The 26,313-nt window shown below is 39.7% G+C and overlaps 1 protein-coding gene and 1 pseudogene across 3 annotated transcripts in view; both read right to left on the reverse strand.

Annotated features, from left to right (window-relative positions):
• GLRA2 (glycine receptor alpha 2) overlaps positions 1-25,542 on the reverse strand; it is a 118,831-nt gene extending 93,289 nt beyond the window's left edge. Inside the window, exons 1-3 of one of the 3 annotated variants that reach the window (XM_072138469.1) lie at positions 24,729-25,542; positions 22,400-22,533; positions 4,728-4,795 (exon numbers count right to left, since the gene is read on the reverse strand). In XM_072138469.1, the coding sequence (XP_071994570.1) occupies positions 4,728-4,795; positions 22,400-22,533; positions 24,729-24,796 (270 nt within the window). In that variant the 5' untranslated portion in view covers positions 24,797-25,542. Of the gene's footprint in view, positions 1-4,557; positions 4,626-4,727; positions 4,796-22,399; positions 22,534-24,728 lie in introns of those variants that run through there. The other 2 variants (XM_072138468.1, XM_072138470.1) reach the window with 2 other exon arrangements.
• Positions 6,194-6,395, reverse strand: LOC140120134 (U2 spliceosomal RNA; annotated as a pseudogene).
• Positions 25,543-26,313: the final 771 nt, after the last annotated feature.

The raw sequence follows: 26,313 nt of genomic DNA on the forward strand, positions 1-26,313 counted from the left end.
AACTCTGATACAGAGCGAGGATTCCTCATTGTCTGTGTGTTCCAATTTATTGCTGTGTCCATATGGAGTTGCTGTCTTGTTGTGACTTGCAGTTCATAGAGATGCAAAATATGTATTTTGAAATGTGAAAATTTGCTAAACATCAGAGTAAATAGCCGTGAATGCAATTAGGGCAGTGAGGACGCATAATTTACCCTTTATCTGCAGACTTAATAATTAAATTCCACTTATTATATAGGAGTTAACATAACACTACATTTTTAGACTTACGTTGCAATGATACCTGTGGTGGATAACTCCTGTGTATCCATCCTCCTGTTCCACCTCCCTCCTAAAAGTGGAAATGTTCAGGGTATTTCCCCAGTGATGTCAGCGTCTTTATATAAACATTACATCACTGGGTAATCCCCACCGCACATGCTCAGTGGAGGTCGGGGATGGAGGCCATACAGTTGTATACATCCTGCATAGGAGGACTACAGTGGTAGCAGCCTTAGAAGATGCTATGGGGCCCCTAATGTCAGGGGTCTCAACATACTAAAGAATGGAGGATGTGCACCATTATATACATATTATGCTGCACATTGTAATGCATAATATGTATATAACAGTGCACATCTTCCAAAGTACACAGCATGAATCGGCAGATCAGAAAGTGGGATGAGACAGCAGAATGTCAGGACTAGGGATCATTTATCTCTAATTCCCCCATATGGTCAGCAGCTACTGGGACAGATATGTGTAAGTGTTTAAATGTATATATCAGTGTATAAATGTGTGAGTATACAAATATATTTGTAATATATTTTCCGTTAGAGTATGGAGGTCCCATTCAAAAGCCTGTTATGGGGCCCTGCCTCTCCTAGTTACCCCCCTGAACCATCCTTTATGATGGCCTCCTCTCTTATATCGTTGTGGTGAAGGAAGCAGGATGGAAAAACGTAGCTTGGTGCATTTTCCATCAAGTATTTCTTCCTTGTTGCAATGTATAATGTGCAGATGAAGGCTAAAGGAATAAGTTTATGAATACATAGGCTATCCTGGCGTATTTGCTGAATGTGGGACATTTATCATATTCCATTGCCCGATGATGAAACCCTGGCCCCCCCCCCCCATGCTGTACACGGCAGGAGGACAGTGCTGGGGTATAATTCTAGGCCAGGCTTTGCCATTGGGCTGTTACCAGTGACCAATCAGGCTTGAAGAGCCGCAGGCTTCATAGTGTGCCCTGGCTCAATTCACCTCCATCTTCTTGCCCACCTTTTTGCTCCAAACCAAGTGGGCCACGGAAAAAGGAAATTAATCGCCATCACTGGCAGTTTTTAAGGAATTGCAATTATTTCAGGGCTTGATAAATGTCCCCAAATGTATCTAAAACTCTAGGTGTGAATGTAACTTTATTCTACTTACCTAAATTCACATGTCTAAACTTGTCTGCAGTCCAAACTTTTCCAGGACTAACCTGCATTTCTTAATAGGAGAGGTGCTGGTGCCTTTTTGCATTTAGAGGGACATATCTGACAAATGCCAGGGTGTAGAATGTGTCACCGTTTAGTTATGTTTAGAGATTTTGTATCAGGAAAAAATCGAGATCCAGATCTACCATCAACCCACACAGAGTGGTCATAGTAAGGTGGAGGACATAATGCCATAATGGGATTGTAGTTGATGGGTCAATATTGTAAATTCTAATCAAGCTCTACTCAATCTGGTGTAAGGCCAGTTACCTGTGAGTGTATTTGGTCCAAGAAAAATGCTCTGTGCAGCCTCAGGGTTTTTCCAGAAAAAAACAGCCGCGCTTGTAGGCAACTGGCCTGGAAGGGACCGTTCCAAGTTCCAAAAAATCTGATTGGTTGATGTCCGACTACTAACTAGCCTGGAAGGGACCGTTCCAAGTTCCAAAAAATCTGATTGGTTGATGTCCGACTACTAACTAGCCTAACAAGTCTTTTCCTACAATCAACTGTCCTATTTAGTGGCTCAATACTCCACCATGACTCATTGATTTGAGTGGTTGTATGGAAAACGGTTGTTGGGATGAGCAATGTTTGATGAGCTTATGTTTTATCTATACAGACTTTTAGGTTTCTCGATGACTTTATCATGCTGCAGTATGCCACCCGTACTGAAGGTAACTGCTTACTGATATCAGTCATTGTTGGTCAACTTTGTATGTATTGATAATCCTTTCACTGAAGCTGATAATTTCCACTTTAACGGAAGCAGGAATTTGTTTGAGTCTCCTCAGTGTGTGGTGCTTGAGCTCTTGTTTGTATCTTCCTATCCCTACAGCGACGCATTAGGGGTGTAATTAGACTGTCTGTCACCCTGCAAAGGCTCATGTCTCTCGGAGGAAATGTGAGGGCAAACCTGTAATCACACGCAGCACTCTGCTAGATTTTATGCATGATGTTGGCAAAACTTATTGTTTGTATTAAGAATTATTACATAATGGAGAAAAATCCACATTTTTGGTTATGTTGTTTTTATGGTCAAAAAATCATAAGATTCTTTACAAATAATGTGAAGCCATCCTGGATTTTTAAAGATATGGTGCACCTAGAAGTAGTCTGTACACTAGTACAGGAGAAGTAGATACAGTAGGCTCACAGGAATCTTTCGGAACACTCCTTAATTTTTATAAATTTTTATTTGTTTCCAGTCTTGATTTGAAAACATAGGAATGGGGCTCACTAGAAGGGCGGAGCTTTTCATAAATTGGGATCTATGTAGAGTTATTTTGGATTTAGTGGTCATTAATGGACCAATGACCATTTATGCCTAGTTCCTAATGCAAATTAGTAAACCTTTTAAAGGGATTGTTCAGAGGTTAAAAAATATGGCTACTACATTCCAAAAATAGCTCCTGCCCTAACCATGGGTGGTATGAGGTACTGCACATAAGCTCCACATATTTTTAGACACCTGAGCAGCAATGCAGCCACCAACCAGGCTCAGGTACAGTAAGCCTGTAAGGAGTAAGGAGGTCTTTTGAAGAAATTTCACCTAACATTACATTTTTAACAATTTTTCCTGAAATTGACTGATGTACCTCTCAGGAAGTGTAATTAAAGGGGTATTCCATAAATAAACATAATTCATATTCAAATGGGTCATTAAAATATAAGCTAATATGTAATTAGTTGTTATTTAAAATTTTGTTCCACTAAGCAGAAAAACGTTGTGGACATTTATGTAACTATAATGAAGAATTAAAATGCTACTGGCCCTTTAATCAGTCCATTGATTTTGTCCCATTGGAGGAGACACAGGACAGAACATGGCTGATGTTTCACTCCACTTGTCCTACTCCTGTGGCAGTTATGTGAACATCACTATCTTTGGCTGTAGTCGGTTGGTTCCAGTGCATCCAGTGCGGCCAGTGTTGTGGTGAGACCCATCTCAGAGGTAATGTGCAATGATGGCAGTTACACATCATTACTATGGTAACAGAGCCGGACAGTCTGTTACATCATCACTTGGAGCAGAGCATAAAAGGGAAGAGTTTTTATTGAGAACTGAGGGATCATGGGAGTTGTAGTTGTAGAAGGCGGCTATCTTGGAGATAACTACTCCCACTTAGAAGGCCCATCAAATTGTGTGAATCATAAAAGCTATTAACAAATTATTTAAGTTTTGTTTTGTGATTACTGATATTGAGTTTTGTTGTATTCATTTATTTATAGCATTATGGGTTTTTGTATCAGACGTTCATATTATATTCCACGAAGATTTTATTGTCCATTTTTAGTGGGATTGTTTTTGGATACAATATTCCAAGCATAACATTATTACAAATATGTGAAGTTCCACAATTTTACTCATTTTCCCTTAACATTTGAAATTAATTTCGGAATAAAAATTATTTTTTGAAAGTTGATCACAAAAAAAAATCACATGCACAGTGCTATATTAAATGTTGTAGCTATAATAAAAAACATCAATGAAGAACAATTTTTATATGGTTGAAATATCTGCTGGATATAAACCTATAATTACATACAATAACATAGAACAGTTCTAGAATCAGGAGGCGGGATCATTTTGTAAATTTTATCTCTTAGCATGTGCAAGTGCATTTTTTTCTCATATGGAGGCAATAATGACCATTGATGTGTACATTTTTTTGGAATATACAGTAAAATGAAATGAGAGGATTAGATAGAAGGTAATGCAAGCATTTGTAAGCGCGTGCATTATGCAGTTAATCTCATTGAACGACATCCTGCAAAGATGGAGACATGCGACCTCTCTCTCTCTGATTGCTCTTCAGGATCTAAAGGATTTTGCTCTTGGATAAAATCGCAAAATTAAATTTAAAAGCAGACGAGGAATATTTTTTGTTTGAATTTTTATAGCTATTTTTGGCATTGATCATTTTTTTTCAAAATGTGTAGTCCTTTATTGAAGAACCATTCGTGACTACAGTATTGACCAGTCCTTTTGTTTTTTGTATTTATATGATAATTTTTTTTAAAATTTTTTTTTCCGTTAGATTGGATTAAGTGACATGTCCATCTTCTAAGCAGGGTAGATTCAATGGTCAGTACCACTCACCATTGTGGTTTCTGCTATTGAACCAAAGCTGTTGATAAATATGTTGCAGGTAACATTTACAGGAGGACCTAAAAGTTAAAACAATAAATAGAAGAAAAAAAAAATGACACATTTTTGTTCATTGTACAATCATTACCATCTGGCCATCAGCCAGTGCACTTGAAACTTACCATGGTGGTCTCTGTGACGGATCCAAAACTGTTTATAAAAATATTGCAAGTAACGTTTACTGGAGGACCTGTGGAATGCAATAAGAATGTTGCAATACATATGGAAGCAAAATAAGGAATGACTCTGATCTGTACAGGCTGGTACAGATTGGGAGGTAACCGAGAGGAAGAAAAAGCATATTGCACAAAAACAAGCATGGCTACAAGCATTATGAGTGTGTGCATTTTAAATAAAACATAAAAATGCAAAAATGTAATTTTTTGAGTTTTTTTGGAACATGAAAATGAAATAACGTGGAGTACAATGCTGTGAATGTCTCATAATGGGAAGCTAAATGTAAAAGCTGTAAGCAGGGTCGGAGCTTTTTCACGTCATTACATTCTACAGTAGTTGTTGAATCTGATCAGGGAGAATGTGGAATTCTACAAGCTTTGCATAATGACACAAACAGTAATGGAAAGAGCTGGACACATTTGTAAATGTACTTAGTGCGAAAAGAAAATCGAATGATACAGACAACTGAGTCGATGACACACGCGGTTGGTCAGAATATCAATTTGTACCGACTACTAATGGATCATTCTCCCTACCACAGGAGAATCATTTTATTATAGGATGGGTAGACAAGCACTCAACAAAAATACAAGAAATACATAAAATCATGGATGGAATATACAAAAATCACATATATATAACATTGATCATTTAAAAAAATGTTTTTAATGTGCTAATCCAATTAGAAAGGAGCATGACTGCAGGATAAGTCTATACAAGATACATGATGATGTTTTGTCAACCATGATACATTTTTTGATTTTACATGAATTGAGAGGACACCAAAATATTTGGGAACTTATACTTTATATAATTTTATGGCTTAGATCAAGTTCTAGTAGTAATAGTGAAGGAGGCAGGATATTAGGTTATTTAATCATAATCTATTAATTGTTCTGCACCACTTTTTTTATATGTAAATTGAAGCCTCCTGTCTCTTACCTGACCATACAATGGCTGCAGATGGAGGGTCATATGATCTCTAACTGTCCATGAACAATTGCCCTGACAGGATCTTATGGTAGTATTCATGAATATAACATTAAGGTCTTGGCAGGGCGATTATTTATTGAAGATTATAGATCACATGACCCTCCATCTGTGGCTATTTTATGGACAGGAATCTCTGGCTGATGAGGTAAAAGACCGGAGGCTTCACTTTACATATCAAGAAGGCAGAGCAGAACTATTACTAGATGTACAGGCAGTCCCCGGGTTACATACAAGATGGGGTCTGTAGGTTTGTTCTTAAGTTGAGTTTGTATGTAAGTCGGAACTGTATATTTTATCATTGTAATCCCAGCCAGAACTTTTTTGGTCTCTGTGACAATTGGATTTTAAAAATGTTGGGTTGTCATAAGAATCAGGATTAACACTAAAGCTTCATTACAGACACCTGTGATAACTGTTACAGCTGTTTATTGTAGCCTAGGACTAAAATACAATAAGTTACCAATATCCAGAGGTTCGTTTGTAACTATGGGTCGTATGTAAGTCGAGTGTTCTTAAGTAGGGGACCGCCTGTATATTGGTAAATCACCTAATATTTTGTTTCCACACTTAAAAACTATGGCATACTACATTTGATCTTAGCCAAAAGGCAGAGAAGCGATACACACATTACAAAAAACGTGAGGTCAATGGGATCATGATTGATTTTCCAATATCTATTTTAAGATGAAAGCTACGGGTAAAGACATCATGGTGAAATTATTAAAAAAGCCGTAGTGCAATATTTTAGTTCTTCAGTAGGAGTTACAACCTATTCATTTGCAGATAATCTGTCATTTATTTATACAAATGTGTCCTTTCTTACTTTTTTTTTATTTGGTTGAAAATAAGATGATTAACTTTTTAGCTGCCTATGGAGAGGGAGAGGCATGAGGAGCACCCCCACTTCATTCTTACATTTCTTATAGGACCACCAGGATGAAGGATTGTAAAACAAGCACACTGATATACTGGTGTGTTCCCCCACTGGCAATTTCTACTCTTTTTTAGCTGTTTATGCTTTTGTTTTTATGTAAAAAAAAAAAAAGCTTTAGAAGTGACGCAATGATCCTAAGAAGCTGCAGGATCCACTAACAGCTATGAAGCCTGGAGCCCCTCATGCTCATTTGAATAATTCTAAAGCCTTTTTTTATATAAATAAGCACATTAGAAGCTAAAATAAGATACATTTCAAAGTAAGGCTACATTCACACTAACGTATGGGGGACGTATATACGGCCGACGTATATACGGCCGATATACGTCCCCCATAGGCAGCAATGGGCGCACGTGCGGCACCGTACCGTTCCGTACCCGGGAAAAAGATAGGACCTGTCCTATCTTTTCCCGTAATATGGCGCCGTGCGCCATAGGTTGCTATGGAGAGGGGCGGGGGTGAGCTGCGCTCACCTCCTCCTCCTCTCCCCGTGCACTGCCGTTGCCCGCTACGGTACGGTACGGGCGGGCAACGGCAGTGTGAATATAGCCTAAGTCTAACTTTTGGACTTTTCAGTCTACCATGAGTTAAAAGTATAACACAAATGATCTTCTACAATCTTTAATTGTAGTCTGGCTGCTTAACGTTTTTTTGCAATATCTCTTGACATTGAATGTCAAGACCATGTATGTTTCCTGTGATGCGCAGCTACTGTATTTCACTTGTTCAACGTGCTGTCCCTGGTGCTGAACCTAGAGCTGAAGGCACTGGATCCAAATGTTATAAAATCACATTAAAATCTATGGAGAGTCCTGGGGCGTAACGACAGTGGTAGCAGACATAGCAGCTGCTATGGGGCCCATAGTGTCAGGGGGCCCCGTCATCCAACTTCTTCACTAACGAATGGAAGATGCTCACCATTTTATACATAGTGTACTGCACATTGTAGAGCATAATAAGCACATCATACACAGTACACAGGAACTCAGACAAGAAATCTCTCATCTCTAGCATCCTGCTGTCTACTTCCGTGTTGTCAGCAGCCACTGGATTGCATGATTGTATGAATGTAAAAATGTGTGTGTATGAGTATACAACTTTATGTGTGTTTATAAATGTGTCTGTGTATATAATTGTATAAATGTATGTGTACTAATGTATACATTTTTTTAAGAGGAACGGGCCCCTGCAGAAGTCTTCTATGGGGCCCTGTCTCTCCTAGTTACACCCCTGGGAGTGTCTCTGTATTGATAACTTCTGAGCCACAAGAGATATTGAAAATTTGTTAGTAGCATTTCTGAGACATCTCATTTTCTGTGAGATGCCACATCAGCACGTTCTCATTGGAAAAAATTGACCTGGATCCAATATGGCAACTTTCAAGATGGCCATGTTCTAAAAATAACCTAAAATATTTGCTGCTCATCCAATACTGGCTGAGGTGATGCAGATATGTCATTTTCTCTTTTGTTTCTAAAATAAAAGGGAATCCTTTGACTCCCCGTGGTAAAAAAAAGGCTTGTTTGAACCAATTCTAAACATAGATGGTGGAGATCCCCCAGGTTCTCAAGCTGTGGAGGCCCCAGGGCAGTTGCCCAATCTGCGCTCCCTACAATATGGCCATGGGTACTGAATGTGATTCTACTATAAATAGCCCTAATGACTTGTACCGAACATGTCGCAGTAAATGTTATATGCTAATGCTTTTGAAAACGGTTTCACAAGGGATTATCTCAAGCAGCAAACTAACAATATCATAGTACAAGTGTCAGAACTATTCCAGTGCCGTGCCCTACATAGATGACACTTTGGCTCCTCACCTACGGGCAAAAATGACCTTTTAGTGAAAAAGAAACCTGGATAACAGCGGCTTCCCTGCATGGAGCATACAGCGTCCCTTTAACTCCTCGTGTATGGATCTAAGCGGCAATAAAATGCAATTGTAATCTTTGATGTTGAGCTAATTACAAATGAACACAGAAATCTCAGCTTGAGTAATGTTACAGAGATTGCTTATTTAGTGTAAACTCAATCTGCTGGAGCAACACACTGCGAGGACATGTGAACACCGATACCCAACACGGTAAGGATTCACGTTTTTTTCGAGATAATCTATCATTAAAATGGTATTGAAGCTATCTGCATTAAAACAAAGCCATAAACAAGGAGAACCGCGGCCCAGTTTAATCTAGCGGCTCTGCGTTTCCCCATTACCATTTCCCATTGAATGGATGATTTGCGCTATTACCATGCCGATCGCCGAAACAGTTCATTATTTTTAATATATATGCGAATTTGAAGAAAGTCAATCATCATTGACAAACTGGGATTTATAATTGGATTGTAGATGGAATTAGAATTCTAAGACATTCAATCAAAATGTTTAGATTCAAATATTTTGGATTTGATTTTAACCCCTTCCTACTGTTTTGCTTTTTTGTTTGCTTCTTTAAAAATCCATAAGTTTTTTTATTTCTCCATCTGCAGAGCTTTATAAGGCCTTTGTTTTTTGAGTAGCAAATTGTACTTTCAATTGTATATTATTGTCTATGCCGTGTACTGGGAAGTGGGAAAAAAATTTCCAAAAGCGGTGAACTTGGCGAGAGACTGCTCCAGTGCCATTTTCTTGTGGGCTCTGTTTTTACAGCTTGCAATTTGCCTTAAAAAGTAATCCTCCTATTTATTCTTTGGTCTGGTACGATCACAGAGATACCAAATCCGTATAGGTTTTGTTATGTATTAATAGATTTTTTTAAAAACTTAAAATTTTTATGTATTGTGAAATGGAAAAAGTGGCAATTTGGAAATTTAGGCAATTTTTATAATTTTATAGATCGGGAATTTTGTGATGCGGGGATGACTTACATTTTTATGATTATATTTATTTTTATTTTCTAGGGAAAGGGGGTGGTTTGAACTTTTTATTTTATTTAATATTTTTATCTCAACACTAAGTGTTTCCACCACATTTGAAACTTAATGAGTTAACACCTGTGATTGCACACTTATCCCTTGAGCCATCTCCTTACATCCTTTACTAATGAGTGACATAAAGGTAAGTCACATGTCATTAAGGTGTTAATGGACTAGCCCTTTAAATGAAGCATAGAATATGTTACCTAAATTACCTAGATTTTAGGCCAGGTTTAAACCTGTACTTCTTTTTCTATAGTTCTATTACTATAAAAGAGCACAAAATGTCTAATAGGAACATGCCAGCAGGTTTGACCATGGAAAAATGGATTTATATTGCAGTAATATAGCTGAACTGCCACTCCCCCTGTGTAAATACTACTGTAATCCACCAGAGGCCTGCAATAGTTTTAAGAATGTGTAGCAACTCAACATAGAAAACTAAGTATACAGAAGTGTGTAGCATCTCAATGTAGAGAGCTATAGGTAATGCAGTTTGCAGTAGCTTAATATTCAGAGTAAAGCTAGTTGTAAAAGCTCTATGTAGACAGCTAGGTGTAAAGCAGTGTGCAGCACCTCAGTGTAGAGAGCTAGGAGTACATCAGTGTGTAGAAGTTCAATGTAGACAACTAGGAGTAAAGTAGTGTGTAGCATCTGCAACATCCCCCACCAGGGCCTAGCCTTTTCTCGGGGCCTGGAGTCAGCCGGGGCCCGCAGTACCTGAGTGGCTGGCGGTTGCGGCCTAGGCACGCTAGTGTCACGGTGCTTGGTATGGGGAACCGGAGGGCTGTCCTACAGCCTGGCAGGTCTCCAGCAGGGTGGTGTTGGCAAGAAATGATGGGGGAGAGGCTGCTATAGCGGATCTCCCTGGGGCAACCCTTTGGTGTCTAGAGTATAAGTCTCTGTGTGGTGGACAGGGTGCCTGTGATGATGGTAGTTGGAGTAGCAGGGACCAGACGGAGGCAGAGGTTGAACAAAAACAACTTACAGTTCTTTATTGGAACCGACAGGAACCGCAGCAACGTGCCTTTAACAGAGTAGTGGAGTGCTGAGATGTACGTGGAGGAAGCCACAGGAGGTAGGTCGCCAGCCTGGATGCAGAGGGCAGGCTGGGAGGTAGCTGTGTCCTAATAGGAAGCTTCAGCTTGTCCTGGAGTGCTTCAGGTATCACCCTTGAAGGTAGGATGATACCCCTTTCCTCACTAACTGTTATCTATTAGCTCCACTCTTCAGAGGCAGGGGCTAGGCTCTTCCTGCTCTGGTATGGTATGCTGGCTGAATAGAGTCTGGACTGGGATAACCCAGTCTGCTTCTTCTGATCTGAGCTAGGCTAAATCTAAACTCTAGCTGATGTCCTGCAGACCCTCAGGTCTGACCAGGACTGGTCTCTTCTCCCTCCTGGGAGAGACTCCCTCTAGAACATTCCTGGCCAGGGGTTTTGTAACTCCTCTGGTCAGGTGGTGGCTGCTCCTCCAATTACATCTCAGCTTACATTAGACAGAATGCAATACAAGTGATTGGATGACAGATCTTGAATCATACAAAACACTTAACTCCTGCTTTGCCAGGCAGGAGCTACCACTGCAATGTCCCCTGTGTGATGTGATGAAATGCTGTGGGGCTTATTCATTGCATCACTTCTAAAGCTAAAGCATCACTTCAAAAGCATAAGCAGCTAAAAAAAAGTAGAACCTGCCAGTGGGGGCACACACCAGTATATCAGTGTGCTTGGTTTACAATCCTTCATCCTGGTGGTCCTAAAAGAAATGTAAGAATGAAGTGGGGGTGCTCCTCATGCCTCTCCCTCTCCATAGGCAGCTTAAAAGGTAATCATCTTATTTTCAACCAAATAAAAAAAAAGTAAGAAAGGACACAGCTTGCAATTTGCCTTAAAAAGTAATCCTCCTATTTATTCTTTGGTCTGGTACGATCACAGAGATACCAAATCCGTATAGGTTTTGTTATGTATTAATAGATTTTTTTAAAAACTTAAAATTTTTATGTATTGTGAAATGGAAAAAGTGGCAATTTGGAAATTTAGGCAATTTTTATAATTTTATAGATCGGGAATTTTGTGATGCGGGGATGACTTACATTTTTATGATTATATTTATTTTTATTTTCTAGGGAAAGGGGGTGGTTTGAACTTTTTATTTTATTTAATATTTTTAAATGTTATACTTTTGGCCCCCCTAGGGTACTTGAGTCTTAGGGGATCTCAACACTAAGTGTTTCCACCACATTTGAAACTTAATGAGTTAACACCTGTGATTGCACACTTATCCCTTGAGCCATCTCCTTACATCCTTTACTAATGAGTGACATAAAGGTAAGTCACATGTCATTAAGGTGTTAATGGACTAGCCCTTTAAATGAAGCATAGAATATGTTACCTAAATTACCTAGATTTTAGGCCAGGTTTAAACCTGTACTTCTTTTTCTATAGTTCTATTACTATAAAAGAGCACAAAATGTCTAATAGGAACATGCCAGCAGGTTTGACCATGGAAAAATGGATTTATATTGCAGTAATATAGCTGAACTGCCACTCCCCCTGTGTAAATACTACTGTAATCCACCAGAGGCCTGCAATAGTTTTAAGAATGTGTAGCAACTCAACATAGAAAACTAAGTATACAGAAGTGTGTAGCATCTCAATGTAGAGAGCTATAGGTAATGCAGTTTGCAGTAGCTTAATATTCAGAGTAAAGCTAGTTGTAAAAGCTCTATGTAGACAGCTAGGTGTAAAGCAGTGTGCAGCACCTCAGTGTAGAGAGCTAGGAGTACATCAGTGTGTAGAAGTTCAATGTAGACAACTAGGAGTAAAGTAGTGTGTAGCATCTGCAACATCCCCCACCAGGGCCTAGCCTTTTCTCGGGGCCTGGAGTCAGCCGGGGCCCGCAGTACCTGAGTGGCTGGCGGTTGCGGCCTAGGCACGCTAGTGTCACGGTGCTTGGTATGGGGAACCGGAGGGCTGTCCTACAGCCTGGCAGGTCTCCAGCAGGGTGGTGTTGGCAAGAAATGATGGGGGAGAGGCTGCTATAGCGGATCTCCCTGGGGCAACCCTTTGGTGTCTAGAGTATAAGTCTCTGTGTGGTGGACAGGGTGCCTGTGATGATGGTAGTTGGAGTAGCAGGGACCAGACGGAGGCAGAGGTTGAACAAAAACAACTTACAGTTCTTTATTGGAACCGACAGGAACCGCAGCAACGTGCCTTTAACAGAGTAGTGGAGTGCTGAGATGTACGTGGAGGAAGCCACAGGAGGTAGGTCGCCAGCCTGGATGCAGAGGGCAGGCTGGGAGGTAGCTGTGTCCTAATAGGAAGCTTCAGCTTGTCCTGGAGTGCTTCAGGTATCACCCTTGAAGGTAGGATGATACCCCTTTCCTCACTAACTGTTATCTATTAGCTCCACTCTTCAGAGGCAGGGGCTAGGCTCTTCCTGCTCTGGTATGGTATGCTGGCTGAATAGAGTCTGGACTGGGATAACCCAGTCTGCTTCTTCTGATCTGAGCTAGGCTAAATCTAAACTCTAGCTGATGTCCTGCAGACCCTCAGGTCTGACCAGGACTGGTCTCTTCTCCCTCCTGGGAGAGACTCCCTCTAGAACATTCCTGGCCAGGGGTTTTGTAACTCCTCTGGTCAGGTGGTGGCTGCTCCTCCAATTACATCTCAGCTTACATTAGACAGAATGCAATACAAGTGATTGGATGACAGATCTTGAATCATACAAAACACTTAACTCCTGCTTTGCCAGGCAGGAGCTACCACTGCAATGTCCCCTGTGTGATGTGATGAAATGCTGTGGGGCTTATTCGCAAGCACTCCTTCGCCATTGCATAGACGAGGGTGTTGCACATCTCAATGTAGAGAGCTAGACATAAAGCAGTGTGTAGCATCTCAATGTAGAGAGCTAGACATAAAGCAGTGTGTAGCAGCTCAATGTAGAGAGCTAGACATAAAGCAGTGTGTAGCATCTCAATGTAGAGAGCTAGACATAAAGCAGTGTGTAGCAGCTCAATGTAGAGAGCTAGACATAAAGCAGTATGTAGCAGCTCAATGTAGAGAGCTAGACATAAAGCAGTGTGTAGCAGCTCAATGTAGAGAGCTAGACATAAAGCAGTGTGTAGCAGCTCAATGTAGAGAGCTAGGAGTAAAGCAGTGTGTAGCAGCTCAATGTAGAGAGCTAGGAGTAAAGCAGTGTGTAGCATCTCAATGTAGAGAGCTAGACATAAAGCAGTGTGTAGCAGCTCAATGTAGAGAGCTAGACATAAAGCAGTATGTAGCAGCTCAATGTAGAGAGCTAGACATAAAGCAGTGTGTAGCAGCTCAATGTAGAGAGCTAGACATAAAGCAGTGTGTAGCAGCTCAATGTAGAGAGCTAGACATAAAGCAGTATGTAGCGAGCTAGGAGTAGCAATGTAGAGAGCTAGGAGTACAGCAGTGTGTAGCAGCTCAATGTAGAGAGCTAGACATAAAGCAGTGTATAGCAGCTCAATGTAGCTAGCTAGAAGTAAAGCAGTGTGTAGCAGCTCACACTCCTGAAACATGAATTTATTTTTAATGGTCCTACTTCTACTGCCCACTCCAGTTCCAAGGTACTGTGGGTCTTCCAGTGAAAGAAGTAAGTACCGGTAGTCACCACCTCTGTATTGAGAAGAACCAGAAAGTATGGACCTGCAGGCAAGAATTTTAATTCAGGGATCCATGTGGTAGGAGGTAATGAGGTATGGTGAATCAGTAAAAGGAGGTATGATTAGACATTTAATTAAAATTAGACAATTAATTACATTACTACTCTCTAAGAAGACAATGTCCTGAAGCACACCTCCAGGCTATATAGGAATTATATGACAAAGAAGGCAGATGAGGCATCAGATTATTTGGGATTCCCTATTACATGACCAACCTAAATCCCGCAGAGATGGACTGGAGTGTGCTGAACCAGAGACTATAGGAAATGCTGAAAACAAGAATCACTTAGAATACTACACCATTTATATATACTCATTGATTCTAGTGCAGTTGTTTTTTGGGGTTTTTGGGAGCAGCCACATGGACCTTGACTTAACAGACTAAAGATGTTAAATAAGGTCCACAGGATAGTTTCCCTCTCCATGGCGCAAAAGGGGGAAGTAATCGCAAGTGCTAGCAATAAGCTGGAGTGGGGCAGAAGCCCTGATAAATACCCCCTTAGTGTCTGACTAATAAGGAAGATTTCATATTTGGTACTCCTGGATGAAGGGTGGTTCCTGAGACAATTCTGGCTTTCTTTGATTTGTTATATGAGCACCTTTCATTGGAAAAAACTTGCTCTTGATCTAATTTTGGTGGCTCTGTTCCAGATATAGCCTATAAGGTAGGTACGCTCACTTATTACTTGCTGGGGTATGAGAAATGTTCAGATATCTTCTCTTTTATTTCTAAAATAAAAGAGGGTCCTAGGACTTTTGACTCACTCTGTAGACGTATAAAGGAATAATAAAGATAACATAAAAAGAATCCTTTCCTTGTTCCTTCGTATCCTTAAATTGAACTGCTAAGCGCAGAAGTTATAAATTGATTTCTCTCTGTTGCACAGCATGACACTGTTATAGAAGTCATTACTATACACTGGGTTCAACGCAACTTGAAGCTATTCTTCTGCTCTGAATGAGCTACAATATTTATTGGGGCTGTATCACGGCCCCATAGAGGTCTCTGGCAACTGGTCATGGAGTCCATAGGGGCTTATTTACTAAGGTCCCGCGGCTGCATTTCTGACGGGTTTTCCAACGTTTTTGGGGATCACGCTGGGGATTGCGTTGCACGTGATCTGATTGTGTCGCAATCGCGTCAGCTTTCACGCGACACAAATCGGGGGGAGGGCCAACGGACGCTCAGGATTTAACAAATACATTTGTGTCGCATCCAGTGCACTTACATAGACCGGGAGGAAGATGGTGAACTCCGGCGGACCTGATCGGGGAAGCGACACACGCAAGAAATTGGGCGCACGATCTTCATGAATTGTGGCAGATGTGGACCAGGTAAGTAAATGTGCCCCATAGTGTCTCACCGCACCGTACCAAATGGATTTCAATGGAGAGTAGAGGGGTGAGGAGCGCTCACCACACCTCCACCCAGCCGTGTGTACACCTGGGTTACAGCCCGTGCAAGGACACGTCTGATCCTTGTAATACATGAAAATCATTGGTAGTATAATCACTTCTAAGCTGTAGGGACTCTCCACCTAAAGTTAAAGTTTCCATTATGGTGGTATATTTTTCACTCTGTCACCCATTCTATCACCTGTTCTATATACGACATCAGGATGGTATGAATTTGCCATGCTTTATAGGCTTGATTCTTTGGAGATCTATGTGTCATCCATTAGACCTTCCTGTACCACACAATAACTCTTCAAGCTATGGGTGACATTTCGATGACAGCTACTACTAGTTATAAATAAGGAGCTCACAGCGTAGCCTATTATTATTATTTATTATTAGCCTCCCTGACTATATACTTATGGTATAGAAAAACCTATATACAAAAAGCCAGACATAAGATATACATAAAAATGTAAAATCTTTATTTTTTTTTTAGGTTAAAAAGGTGAAAAGAGAAAACTTGATGAAGGCAGCGAGCCGAAACGCGCCTCAGGGTGTCAGCCTTCCGAGCAGATGTGGGATATCAACCACTCAGGTACTTTATATATGTTAAGGAAACATGCTGTTTGTTATATGGTACAGATGATGGCCCCTTCTATAAAGACTATGCAATAAGCACTATCATTGGTTATTTTGGCCCCCTCTATATATACCACAAACTGAAACCAATAGAAATATATGTATTTGGACTTATTTATTGATTCTTCTTCCCCCTTTTCTACTCTGATGTTGTTGTGTCCCTCCAGTACAGGTTACTGATTGTCACATGTCTGTTTTCTCCTTTCTAACATGATATCCAATAAAGATTATACATTTTTATGTATATCTGAATTTGGAAGTCTGACTGTTTGTTTATAGGTCTTTGCTCTAGTATGCCATTCATATAAGTACAAGAGTCCAACATGGAGGAACAGCCATGTATTTAGTTGGTAGTTGCATAGCAAGACAGTGAACTTCCCTTATCTATACAGGTGTTATCTGTGGTTATTACTTATGGTATGGAGAATATCATAGGGCAATCCAGTTAGCAGATACGGTCCTGTTCCTAAATGGTCAGTGATGAGGCATCATGGGATTAGTAGAAAAGCAACTGAATCCTAACAATCAATATGAGTCTTTTTTTTAAGCAGAGGCTACACTACAAATGTAAGTGCTGTATATATACAAGAAGTATAAAAGGAGATCTATAGTTGAAGGGTGTAAACTACACAATTAGACCGGACCCTATAAGGTTACCTCCGGCTGAAAGTAGTCTGTAGACTCAAAGTTAAATACCAGCCATGTTTACATGTCACTAACCATACTAACCCTTGTACTACTCAATACTAGCATCGCTGTGGTTATCTCATAGCATGTAAAAGGGAAAATGGTGGTCCGATTGACATGGTAAATAAGTGCCCCATCAGAGCCCCTCAGGCTCATAAGACTAATTATAAAAGTTAATTTTGGAAGGAAGGAGGAAAGGGATAACAAATATAGGAAGATGACCACAGTCACGGTGCCTGGATCTATGAGTAATGTCCCTGGTTGATCAAGCTTCATTTTCTTTCATCAGATGTTTTATTAAGATTATTAAATATACTATAGAACAGCCGCAAGATAAGTAACAGTCCCAAAAAATCCCACTTACATTATGCAAAAAATAAATGAAGGAGTAGGATTATCATTGCTAAGGATATATACCCACTGCTACTGTCTTGCCATTGTTCTGTGTCTCCGAGACCACAGCTCTGACATGTGACAGGGACTTACTGTCTACATCACTACTGCCACCATCACATGTCAAGCCCGGCATGTCATCCGAGCAGAGATCCGTGTAGGACTCCAGAGAGTAAAAGAATAAAAAAGCTTATGAAATTTAGTATTTTTACCAATATGTGGGTCACACTGGAATTTTTTTAATGAGTTTAGAAACTCTTCAACAAATAAAGATTACTGTAATAAATCATAATAAAAATGTTTTACGGAGAATTTTTGAATGCTCATCAATTTTCCCTGATTTTAATACAACAGTGATATTTTTCTTTCATAAAATTATTACCTACTCCCATTCCTGTATAGTCTCATAACATAGAAAAAAAAAAGTCCACGGCAGCACAATGCCCAGAGTAACCCTACATTGGGGGTTCAGGGTTGAGAACCCATGAAAAGTGACCAAAACTGGCCAGAATTTATTTTAGAATAAACTCTTCTTCACTGTTATCTGCTAGGATCTGGAGTGCTGCTTCATTTTTGGATTTTATTCTTACCTATTAATGCACCCCAGGTGTTCTGATACATTTTATTTGACTGTGCTAATCACTTTGCCTTTTATATAGAAAAAGATCAAATTGGTGGCGCTCAGTTACTAGGTAACTACTGGCAATAGGTAGTTGACCTTTTTTTGGAGGAAATCAAAAGAAAAAAGCAGCAGGGGGCACCATAACAAGTACCTCACAACAATGGGGGATTTATCATGTCTTGCACGTCTGAACACCCGCATACAAGCCTTAATTTTGTCACAATTCCCTGCAATGAGGAAGGAATTATGACCACTCCGCCCTCTTCACCGATTGGGTGGGAGAGGGGGGGGGGTCATGCACTCACAATAAGTTTGCGGAAGGTTCAGGAGCAGAAAAGAGTGCAGATCTATGCCAGGCCGGTTTGTGCTGCCAGATATTTATAAATGTATATACAGGTAGTCCCCAACTTAAGGACACCTGACGTACAGGCAACCCTGGTTACAGACAGACCTCTCTGCCCACTGTGACCTGTGGTGAAGCTTTTTAGATTCTTTCTGCAATGATCAGCTGTAAAGTGTCTGTAATGATATTTTATTAATAATCCTTGTTCCCATGACAGCACAAAATTTGGAAAATCCAGTTGTCACTGGGACAAAATAATTTGTCTGGAGATACAATTATAAAATAAACCAGTTCCGACTTACATACAAATTCAACTAAAGAACAATCCTAAAGAACCTAACTTGTACATAACCGGATGATTGCCTGTATAGGGATATATGTTTGTTTTTTAAAAATCTGTCCACCCTTTTAAAAGATGTGGCCCTCACAATTCTAGCCAAGGGGGAGGTGCCTCTTAAAAATAGAGTGCCACCCCCTTAGCTAGTATAAAGTAATTCACAAATAAGCATTCTATAGCCATATATTTTTAATTGTAGATGGATTTTTAGAAAAACAAATGCCAAATTGATCAGGGTCATAGTGGTCCTCTTTCAACATAACAATTGATTTTGAAACAAACACAAAAGATCTCATATAAAAGCAATGAACACGCATTGTAGAAAATAAACATGTTTAATACATTATGTAACAGTATTTAGTCTTATAGAGAAAGTGAAAAATAAAACTATTGGTTAAAGTGTCAGAAGCTAAAAATTCTCAAGTGTCCATGTAGCAGCTTCTCCGGCAGCCAATACAGCCGTAACTCTTGGCGGTAGGATATACGGTATTTTACAACGTGACAGATGTCCTCACACAAGAATCATGTAATGTACTGTATGTTAACAATTGCAGGTAATTGCTAGGGGACATTGAGGGATTCCTCTTCAAAAGAGATATAGCTTTTTTTTTGTTCACCAGATATCCATTATTCATGATCAATGTTATTCCAGTTGAGGTAATGGATGGATGGAATGTATTGGAACAATGTCTATCACATGATGGATTGATAGCTGGAAGACACACACGAGAAGATGGATATTTAATGCAGTGTACAGCAGGAATGAGGCAAGATGATCTTGGAGGGGTATGAATATTTATATATACGCACATATAGAGACATTAGTAAAATGGATCTTTTTTACATTACAACGATTATATTACATTATATCACATCTTACAACAATTTTCTTTGCTAAAAGATTTATGACGTGGTTGACAGTAAAACTGAGAAGCCAGTATTCACACACAGGACAGGTTTTAGAACAGTTTTTACCACTAGATTAGCCTTTATACCAATATAGTGAAAATAGACAGTAAATCCAGCCCTACAACAATGGATTCATTCCGAATTAGAAACTTTACTCCAAAGCTTTCAAAAACATGAACACTACAAGGAGTTTTGGCAGACCTTAGTCATGATCTGAACACATAGGTACCATGTAATGAGGGGAGGATTAAGACCATGGACCCTGGACTGTATGAATATTATAGCTCCCGGAGGTCTGAAATGACTTCCTACATCTGGTACTAGAATCAGCTTCTTGGGGAATGGAGGATGTGTCCCTTCTACCCGCTTTGAATATGAGGTTTCAGAACTTTTAGATGACCTACAAAGGTCCTGAAATTGTTGTTATGTAGAGGTGTATTAAGAACATGAACAGATAGAGGATTTCATGGGTGAAGGTCTTTTCTCAGTATAAAATTTGGTGGGTGGTTGCATGGGCCTCCTAGAAGGCTTGGGCCCCCTAGAAGTCTTGGGCTTTGGGCTACTACCCAAACCGCCTATATTATAATCCACTACTGCATGTGATGACAGTACCTATGGGGTCAAATCATGACATGACACGTTAATCGCTCATTTTTTTGAGTTAATGTTTTTACAAGCATTGGAGTGAAGATTCTCATTTGGAAGGAATCTACGGTTGTAGTGTTAGATTTGCTATCTCTCTAGATTAGTTGTTCTTATTTGGGGTGTCCATGCATCTACTGGATCCCCTTAAAGGGAACCTGTTACCAGGAGACCCATTTTTAGCACTCCCCCAGTCTCCACAGAGCATAGTACACACACTGCCAAAGTGTTTTTGTATAAAAAATAGGTTTTACAGAAAAAAAGATGTTATATTGTACCTTTCATTAGCATCTGCTGTGTGACTAGGCAGTTGCCCAATGGGAGGGTCTGAAAAGGAGCAGTTCCCCCCCACCCTTGGGAAACATGTGACCTTTTCAAATATATGAATAACTCCCATCACTTGGGATTGGCTGTAGAGGAGCAGGGGGCGTCGCTAAGCCCAGTGATGGGTATTTTCATATATTTGAAAAGGTCACATGGAGAAGCTGTTCCCCAAGGGTGGGGGGGGGACTGCTCCTTTCCAGCCCCTCCCTTTTGGCAACTGCCTAGTCACACAGCAGATGCTAATGAAAGGTACAATATAACATATCTTTTTTTCTGTAAAACCAATTTTTTATACAAAAACACTTTGGCAGTGTATGTACTATGCTCTGTGGGGACTGGGGGAGTGCTAAAAATAGGTCTCCTGGTGACAGGTTCCCTTTAACACCATTATGGTGAGCAGGTCTTATACAAATATTACAATATTACAAATATTTTTATTTGATTGGATATTTTGGGGGGGAATAAACACTGTCATATCTGAACCTGAATGAGAAATTCGGCCATTTGGACTGAGATTCCCAATGATGTTGCTCCAATGAGAGGATCACTAAAAACGGAACTAAAAACGGAAGGTTTACCATTCATCTTCTGTTCCACATAGACTAAAATGTACAGATGATTACCTTCCGTTATAATTCCGTTATTTATAAGATTTGTTTGGAGCAAAAAAGAAAACTTTCAGCTTTGCTTTGGTGGTTGAAAAATGGCAGATTTCTACCAAATCTATAAAATCAACAAATAGTTTGACTCATCTCTAATAATCAATAAATATCACTGCTAGGACTTTCAATTCTATTTGGCTTACTCAGATTTATGAGCTTTGACCAAATCTTTCTAATTTGACAGTAATGCGAAATAAATATACAACTATGAATGAAATCTTGGACAGATTGCAGGACACATAATGGGGGCCGTATTGGTTGCCCGCCATATAAAAGAATATGAAAACTATAACATTTTTGCTTGGTAAAAGCTGAACAGGATTACATTAGGAAAAATCTTTATTTGTTGCCCAAAGCAACCAATGACGGCACAGTTTTTATTTTCTAAGAGCACATTAAAGCTGCACTGTGATTGGTTGCTTGGGGCAATGTAGGCCAATTTTATAAATGTGCCCTTGTGTGTCTTTGGCCTCAGCAGAGCAATATTCTGACATTTTAGCCACTTTTACAGTAGCAAGTATTGTACACATCTTTTAATCTCTTAGCCAAGAAAGTCACATAAACATTAACAAAAAAAGTGTTTACTGTCACTAAAATTGTACCTGAAGGGGATGTATAATTTACCAAAAAAACATTTCAAGGTAAAGATGGCAGTGCACACTTTGGGCCAATTATTTAACTAAAAAGGAAGTCAAATATAAAGACTACCAATTTCAGAACACTTTCTGACCAGGTTAATTTTGTGGGCTTATCCGACACAAAAAGACAGTCCAAAAATAACAATTAATATGCAATATAAAATTAAATGTAAACTGATATTTGGGTCCAATTAAGCTATTCAGGTGCAGGCATAAAGTAGAATAACCCATCAGATTGCAGTTGTCATTTTTCCAGAGTTGGAAAATGTAATGATTGGTTGTCAACACTTCCACTTTTTTCTCCATGCCAAATTTAGCTCATGAGACCGGCTATATTTCTGTGTACAGTAAAGTAGGTTATTTTAGGCCTGGCTAATCTGTGAGTTATAAATGAGCCTTGTGTTACATTAGATCAATAATCCTTCCCCCACCTGTCTGTGAGGAATCCATTACTATAACCCAGTAGTGATAATGATTATAAAAACTCTTACCTTTAAAGTTTGGTCTTATTCTTGCATCATATCCTGACGTCCTTCCCATGAGTTTGTCCAAAAAATCGGAAGGGGACATGCTCTGGGGTGGAGATTTCCCAGACCTGGAGTCATGTTCTTTACAGTAAGCCGACCTAAGCAAAGCATGGAGTTAAGTATTACTTATTATTTACTACTATTTATTTATTCTATTACTTATTATATAATATTCCGTATGCAGTCTCCAGTCTCTTGGCGACAACTACCTGAAATTAGATTACAAGGGGGTTCCTGACAGTAGACTTAATTGCACCTTGATATGTTCTCACTCCCTGATTGCTGCTCGGACCACCCTGAGGTTCTAGTACTTAACTTCCTTTCCTCTTTCATCACTAATCCCATACACCTGCTGTGCTGGGAAGTGTACATGATAATAAAGTGAGAGCATATCCATACATTAAGGCATATGATGAGACAGAAGTACCCCTTTAATGCCTGTATACACAGATACAGTAAAAATATTTAACAAAACAGGAATGTGTAAGTGTATTACCCATGCATTAAAGGAAGTGTCCAATCTGTGATGACCCCTTTCAGAAGGTGGCCATGGGATTATCAGCTGACCACCCTGGTGCCCACTCTTGCCATGATTTTGCCAAGGGAAGCAATAACCAAATAAGCATCAGTATTCGGCATGTAATATATGGCAGGCACAAGTACACCAGAAGTGGAAAGGATCCTACAGAAGACTTCTGGTCTGGATCCCGATTGTGGGATACCCTACCATGATGTCCTACCATGACACACTATCCTAAATCTATTTAGATCATTTTAATTTTATCCGTTCTGAACACAGGATACCCCTTCATGACACCCTTTTCCGTGAATTGGGCACACCATACTAAGTCTATTTAGCTAGTTTTATCAGTTTTTTCAACCAAAGTGGTTTCGAAACGATGGGTATTGACCCCAATGGGGTTTATCTCAGAGGTCATTTTGGTTGTCAGGCAACTTTTAATACTATAAAATCAGACAACTCAAGCTTCTATATTTCATTCTGACAATTCTTTTTATCATGTCTGTTTTAATTCTGAGTAAATCAGTCCATGCTCACACGATTCTTCCCTAAGAGTAAAAGTTACAGGTCAGTCTCCCTGCTATGAATCTGTAGGATAATCTCATAGTCAGATCAGACGGCAGACATTTTTATTTACATGGTGTTTCTTTTATGTCCTGTGGCTTCCATTTATCTTAGACCTGTAATGTGGTTGACCTATATTTGTTGTCACGGAAGCCCCGGAGTATTTCACAAAGGTAACGTTAACTCTACGTGGCATCTGAACAGCCTCCGAATTTGTAACGTGAGGCCTGTACAACAACCTGGGAGGAATAATCCTGACTTCATTAGCAATGTTGATGCTGTAATCAGTGATGGCCGCCCCTTTGCTGGCTAATACTTTCTCCAAATTACCCAATATGTTTTTTTCAGTCCAAAGCTACTTAAAAGGTCACCTCATCCATCAGTGCACTTTACATAGAACCCATGATCGAGTTTTGGCGGATAGATGAAGGGGAATTCCACTGTGTAGATGCATTTGGGCTACATGTGGGACTGCTGTATAATTAAAAGGATCTATAAATAACCCAGATATATAAATAGTATAAAATATGTATCATTTTTAGCATTTAGTTTTAATGTATTATCATTTATAGAACAAAATTTATTTATTACTTTTTTCAGTTAGACAAATTAATTTACTAAAACACAATCCAATAAATCATCCTCGAGCTTATTAAATCCAAAAATTCCAATGACCTTTCCAGATATTGAATATGTATGAAAAATGGCAAAACATGAACGCTGAACCGGAATATTCTCATTATTAAGCTTCTATAGCCACAGGCTGAATGTTATACATGTAGCCTCCACATGAACCGTAACGATGTACCAGACTGCTTGCATGTATGGGAAGATGTAGCAGAGCTGAGTTTGTCATTTAACACAGTTTTTAGTGGTTACATATAAAAGTGCAGGTGTTATTTTACATAACGTGATAGCGGAATTTTTTTGTATGCTATATACGGTTTTTATGTACATTGTTTATCCTCTTTAGTCAAGCACTCTGCTTGCATATTCTGACTCCATTGGTGACTGTGTAGGATCTGATTCCCTAGCAATGCTCATTCCTTTGGATACACAGCAAGCATCAAGTGCACTTATTAACTTCTGCCGTAGACAATAATTGAACCTTATTTATTGCACATTATATAATACACAATGAGAATGAGGCATGCACATATCACACGTATGTTGGTCAATGTAGGGGATAGCATTATTCATGTTGCCTACCTTAAGTTATTGATCTCAAAGCATAATGCAAGGAATGCTGTCACAATGTTAACCAACCGCCGGTTCATTCCTCCTGATTTATTAGAAGGTAAAAAATACTCCAGGCAAAAAAAAAAGTAGGAAAAAAAAAAAGAAGCTTCCTATTGTCTAGATCCCCAACCCGTCATGAATGATTTTTCCTTGGAGATGAAAATGAGGGAGATCTGCATTGTTACAGACTAAGGGGGGAATAGAAGGCAAGCTCCGGTCTGGAAGCATTGTCAGGTTAAGCCCAGGCTCATTATTCGGCAGCAGCGAAATACAAAAACACGAGATGATGTGCTCCGTTGTATCTCCGGATTCTCCAAACAGGGAAATGTTACCTCATAAACATAGCGTAAAGTGGAATCCCCACAATTGCCCGTCGCCCTGGTTAGAAACGGCTGCTCTACTTGGCACGGTTGTCGTAATTATATCAACAGCTCCGACAGGGAGAGTCCGATATTGACAGTAGCATCCATATATACGTCTAGATAGGGCGGCCAGGAAAGGGGCTTCCTAGCCGGGAACTTTTGTTGGGGATTTTAGTATTAAGATCAATAAATAGCTTTAAGCAATAGAGCGTGATTAGAATTGGAGTGTCAGATGGTACCGTCCTCCCGTCCACGGCGTTGTCTGGGCTCCTTACTGGCAGCAGATACGTCTCCCTGTGCTGCCGCTGCTGACACTGAGGCTGATGTAGAAGAAGAAGAAGAGGAGGAGGAGGCGTGTGGGGGAATGAACACAAGCTTTTAGTACTGCAACTATGGACTGTGCTGATGTGGGTGGGAAGAGGCAGCTGAATGCATCCCCCCGTACAAAAAGAGCAAGCCCATTTCTTCTCCACTGTCTGTGAGATCTAATACGTAACGCTACAGAAAAATCTTCATCACATCCCAAATTGATGGGACTGTAGCTATGGCCTCCAAATGCTGTATGTCTCACTCCGAGTCTTGCTCTAAGTTACAGAATCGGCCATTACTACTTATAACTGAGCGCTCCTAAATGTATCTCTAGAAAGGGAAACTAGTGGAATTGCATTGACAATATAGGAAATTTGCATGGCGCTAAGTTCAAGGATGGCAAATTGTAATTTGTAGATGTGCATGGGAGAAAGCATCCACTAGTGTGATGAGAGGACAGTTCTTGGACTGTCTATATGTGTGACTCATACATACATATCTCACGTCTATTGAGTGCAGGAGGAAGACCAAAATAACTTTTCTAATTTACATTACATGTCAGCTGCAGTCTGAAGAATGAAGTCCCCCAAACAAGCCTCGAAAGTTAGATATATAGGAAAAATGTATTTTACATAGTGGTCATATAATTAAATATGAGATATTTCACTGTAGAGTACAAAGGTAGATGTAGATGGATAGCTAGCTAGAAAGAAAATAAGGTTTAGGAAGAGGCAGCACTCCAAAAGGTAATTTCAAAAAAGTGGGGTGTCTTTATTCCATAAGCGACGTTTCAGCTCCTTACGAGCCTTTTTCAAGCATGGTGAAAGGAGGCCAGCAATCAAACATATAAAGGCCTGCTATGCATTTCATTGGTCCACATGGAC

This window comes from Engystomops pustulosus, chromosome 2 (assembly GCF_040894005.1).
Source record: "Engystomops pustulosus chromosome 2, aEngPut4.maternal, whole genome shotgun sequence".
In the NCBI taxonomy this organism is placed as follows: domain Eukaryota; kingdom Metazoa; phylum Chordata; class Amphibia; order Anura; family Leptodactylidae; genus Engystomops; species Engystomops pustulosus.